General features: G+C 47.2%; 1 protein-coding gene across 1 annotated transcript in view; it reads right to left on the bottom strand.

The window, feature by feature from the left end:
- The window catches only part of RYR2 (ryanodine receptor 2), a 561319-nt gene that overhangs the window by 159622 nt on the left and 397082 nt on the right, over positions 1-4615 (bottom strand). Inside the window, 3 exon segments of the mRNA XM_025039067.1 lie at positions 288-393; positions 1973-2159; positions 2669-2804. Coding sequence (XP_024894835.1) covers positions 288-393; positions 1973-2159; positions 2669-2804 — 429 coding nt within the window.

The following is a 4615-nucleotide window of genomic DNA, read 5'->3' as shown; positions in this document are numbered from 1 at the left end:
GAGGGGTCGCACGGGGCCAGCGTGCGGGCGCCCACACGTCCTCACCGCACGGCGCGGACCAGATGTGCTTTAGAGATCTCCGCGCAGCTGCCTTGCCCACCACGCCCCGGTGACCGCGTCCCGTCGCTGATTTTTACGGCCCACGAGGCACCTCCGACCACACGAACGCACTCGGCAGCCAGGCTGCGGCGTCCTTTTCAGCCGGGCGTGCGGGTCCCTGGTGCGGGTGCCGCCGGGACCCCCGCAGCCACCGGGCCGTCGCATGCGCAGAGGGGCCCGACACGTACGTGCATCTCGGGAGCGCAGCGTCCCAGCAGGTCGATGAGAGCTGCGTAGAAGGTCATGATGGCATTCCCCATGTGGATAGTGTCGTCCTCCTCCTCCTCCGCGTCACTTTCACGGCCTATTCCAACGAGACAGGAAGCAGACAGAAAGGAGAATAAAGTGGCATTGCGGGTTTGGTACACGCTTCTCAGAGCAAGGGGAACACGCAGGCATCCCTTCCGCCTCCTCTGATGCGTTCACGTTGTGTGTGTCATTTACAGCAAAGTGACAATGGGCTAAAGACCAGGTTTGAGACTCTATCCCCAAGAACACGTGTGTGGGAACTTTAATATTAAGATCCCCTGAAAAGGCAAAAAGAATTGTCAATTTGATGGATTCTGCTCATCTGTCGTGGCAGACGGCGTAACAACAAAGGAAATCGTCCACGGCGTGACTTGGTACGTTTAGGACACTTCTGCAAATAGCATCCGCTTAGAGACCGGGTGACGCAGATCTGTCCTATGAGGTCACAGACGTAACAGCCCCAGTACAGAGCTTTCCCCCGAGAAAGCACGTTATAGATGTGATTTCACTTACTCCCTCATCTCTTAACCGTGGGCTCCACGCATCAACGCACCCCCAGTATTCACGCACTCCCCTCCCCGTTCGTTCTTTGAGAAAAACATGCACATTCCATTATCTCACTGATGAGAGACAAATCCGGTGGCCCTGGAAGGCCCTGTCGTTCCTCCTATGGCAGCTCAGCACTGGGCTGCGTGGGCTAGACTCGGAGGCCCGCAGAGTGACGAGGCCCCGCTGACAACGTGCCCAGCGCGCAAGGCCGGTCCAGGCCCCGCAGCCCCGAGCGCATGCGCACTGGTGCTGCTGGGCTGGAGCTCTCACGATCTCCTCTCTATCGGGAAAGCGGGGCTCCCCACCCTACGCTGACTGACAGACGCAGTCTCCCAGCCTGGAGCCGGCCCCGGAGCGGGCAGAACACCTGCGCCCGGCCGCGGGGCGGAGAACGAGGGTTGGCATCACCAGCCTGTGCTTGGAAAGTTGCCTCCCATCAGCCCCGCGTTACATCTCTCCCAGCGGGGCTAGTGGTGTGGGTGCGTGACCTCCCGGCGGGACATCCGCCTCTGCGGATTAAACAGGAAGCCACCTGCCCAGATTCAGTTATGCCCCTGCTGAAACCAGGCTTTAACCACAGGCCCTGTGGAGAGCTGTAAGGTGGCCTGAGTCTCCTGAACCTGTCACTGATCACGTAACCAAGCGCGCCACATCTAGAATGACAAAGTCCCCGTTTCGGACTTTAACAGCACATTCTCTTGGTAAAGAGCGCTTTCTCGCTACTGTCATGAAAACTCACGCTAGCTGGCTTCTCACTAAACTCTAATTTCGAAGGCTCCTCTGCCATCACGTGGGATAACTGCATTTGCCACAGCCCCCCAGAGAAAGTCACGAAATACATTTCCTCCTACGACCTAAATTTCTCTCTAATAAAGTCACACAATATGCCTCATGTCTCTCTTTGTTCGCTCAACCTATTCCAGCAGCAAATTCCATCCATTCTTCCAAGTCTAATGCATTTGATTTTCAAGGGGAGAAATCATGAGTACCAGAGAACAGTGCAGTTAACAGGATGAAAATTATGTTTTGCAAAATTTCCAGCCAAGTAGCACGATTTACTCTGTATTAGACCTACGGGGTTTTCGCGGATTCGCTGGTTGGCGAGGGTCCGTCTCGAGAAGGGTCCTCGGCTATCCGGTTGGCTTCCTCTATGGCGGCGAGAAGGCCGGCCCCGCCCTCCCCTCTCAGAGCCGGGCCGAAGCACTCAGGCCTCCGGATGAGCAGCCTCACCACGACGTTGGCGTTTTCCTCCACACTCTCCCCTAAAAGCAGAAGGGAGCATGAGCACACGAACGCACCCATGCGACCCCCGGGCACGCAAACGCAACACTTTGCGTATTTAAAGAGAAGTGGCTGAAGCCAACAAACATGGCAAAACTGAATTCAGATTACTGGTTGTATGTACACGAGACAGTCAATTTCTGTTCTTGCACTTCAAATTTTCAAAGTAACGAAAAGCATTATGGAGGCATAAACTTCATTTTTGTTCATTCGTGATTTGTAATCTGAAGCCATAATCTTAGATTATTAGAATGCAACTGTAAAAATTTATAATGCATGCGTCTAAAATTTTAATTTACTAACGAATTATAACATCACTATCAAAATATTATAAAATAGTTACTGTAGAAAACTGATGATGAAATATTCAATATCTTTATTAATATTTACTTCCTTCATGAAAGTGCTAGGATATCTAATTATTTTATATAGCTATTTTTAAGAAGTTTTAATAACGTCCAAAAAGAACCCCACGAGCAATCAGTCCTACCATTACAGAAGACAGCAAATCTGAGGAAGTCGAGGTACCGCTCCCCTTCAACTGGGTTCCAGCCAATATCTGGGTACCCCTTACACACCAGCATCTGGCAACTCTGCAGTCCACAGCCAGCCAGATACCGGACGACCTACGATCAGGACGGCGAACACAAGCATTACCCCTGGGGCGAGAAGTAAGATGCTCACACTAGTCGTAAAGAGGGAGGCTCTCAGACGGAGGCTTAAAACAAAGGCAGCTCTGTGAGTGATTTTCAGTCTCATGAGAACCTCCGTGAACTCCCATTAGTAAACCCTTAGCATTAAGAAATATTCACAAATCGTAACAAAGTGCTATTGTAATAAAAATATTTATGAACCAACCCAATGAAAGAAAAATATTCCTAAATCTCATATCATTTAATTTGTGACTTTTACCTAAAAAATAAATCACAGTATTTGATAAACTTCAAAAATGTCTAATGACCTCTGGCCCATCTGAGATACTGAAAGATCCTTCTAAGATATAAAGATTTTTGAAAGAAGTGAATTATATTGAAAATGACGTTATCGGTTTAGTGGGGAAGGGCCACACAGAGAAATAGAGAAGACTAAGCTGAGAGTCCAATGCCCTTGGGTTCACATCTGACCTGCATCACTTCCTGGATCATTTTGAGCAAGTTATTTAACTTTTTACATAGTTTCACCATCCATAAAATCTCGGATAGTACTGCTTATCTTTTAGTACTATTGAATTTAACACAAAATTTCTGCTTAGTTTTGCCTTTTAAAATGTTCTTTTATATGAATGTTGGCCCTCTATGATATTTCATAAATGATCCAGTTTTCAAATAAACCCCTAAAGTAGCCATTATCAATGGTAGTAGATTGTTAGAGAACTTATCAAATGAACGATTACACCCAGCGCAAGCTAAATCAACCTCAAAAAGAAATAAGAAATACAGCTAAAAATACTTTATATCACCTCTCCTAAGGTATAATTTATGTACAATAAGCCCATCTATTTAAAGTGTAGAATTCAATGGGCTTTGAGAGATTATACATCAGTAAAAACCCTCCACCATCGAGATGCAGAACATTTCCACCACCCCTTGGGCCCCGAGCCTTCTGCAGTCCTTCCCTCCCTACATGCATGGACCTGGACAACCTGCCTTCTGCCACAACACTGCCTGCATATTCCTGAACATTTACACATGTAATCATCCAGTATGTATCTTTCAGAGCCTGGCTTCTCGCACTCAGAATAAAGATTCTGAAATTACTCATGTTTTGTTGAGGCGCATGTCAGAACTTCACTCCTGCGTACTGTCTAATGATAGCATCCCACCGTATATGGACACAGAAACACCCCAGTTTGGATAACCCATCCATCACTTGAAGGACACATGAGTAGTCTGCATTTCTTCACTAGGATGAATAAAGCTGTTATCAACATTCATGAACATATCCTTGTGTGGACAAATATTTTTATTTCTATTGAAAAAACGCCTTGGAGTGAAAGGCTAGGTGTATGTTTATGACGGGCATATGTTTAACTTGTTAGGAAACTGCCAAACTGCTCTCCAAACTAACTCAGGCATTTTTCCTCCCAACAGCAGTAGATGACGTTCTAGTTGCTCCACATCCTCCTCAACATTTGGCATCGTCAACCTTTAAAACATTAGCCATTTAAATCGGTGTGTGGATAAATGATTTTAAATTACACATGGGAGGTTAGTCAAAGAGGCCAAGCCCTGTGACCTCTGAGTGGCATGTCGGAAGCATCTGGGGAACAGTTCACTTTCTCATGCCCTCAACAGCTATGCATTGATTGTCAACCCAGTGGCAGACTGGGACGAGGCAGTGACTAGCGAAGAAAAAAATGCCCAGGACTGACTGGACCTACATTATGGTCAGGAGTAGATTTTCAAAAATACATAAATACATAAATTCTATTAAAATA

This window comes from Pteropus alecto, unplaced genomic scaffold, assembly GCF_000325575.1.
Source record: "Pteropus alecto unplaced genomic scaffold, ASM32557v1 scaffold189, whole genome shotgun sequence".
NCBI classification, from domain to species: domain Eukaryota; kingdom Metazoa; phylum Chordata; class Mammalia; order Chiroptera; family Pteropodidae; genus Pteropus; species Pteropus alecto.
This window is presented reverse-complemented; position numbering and strand designations above follow the sequence as displayed.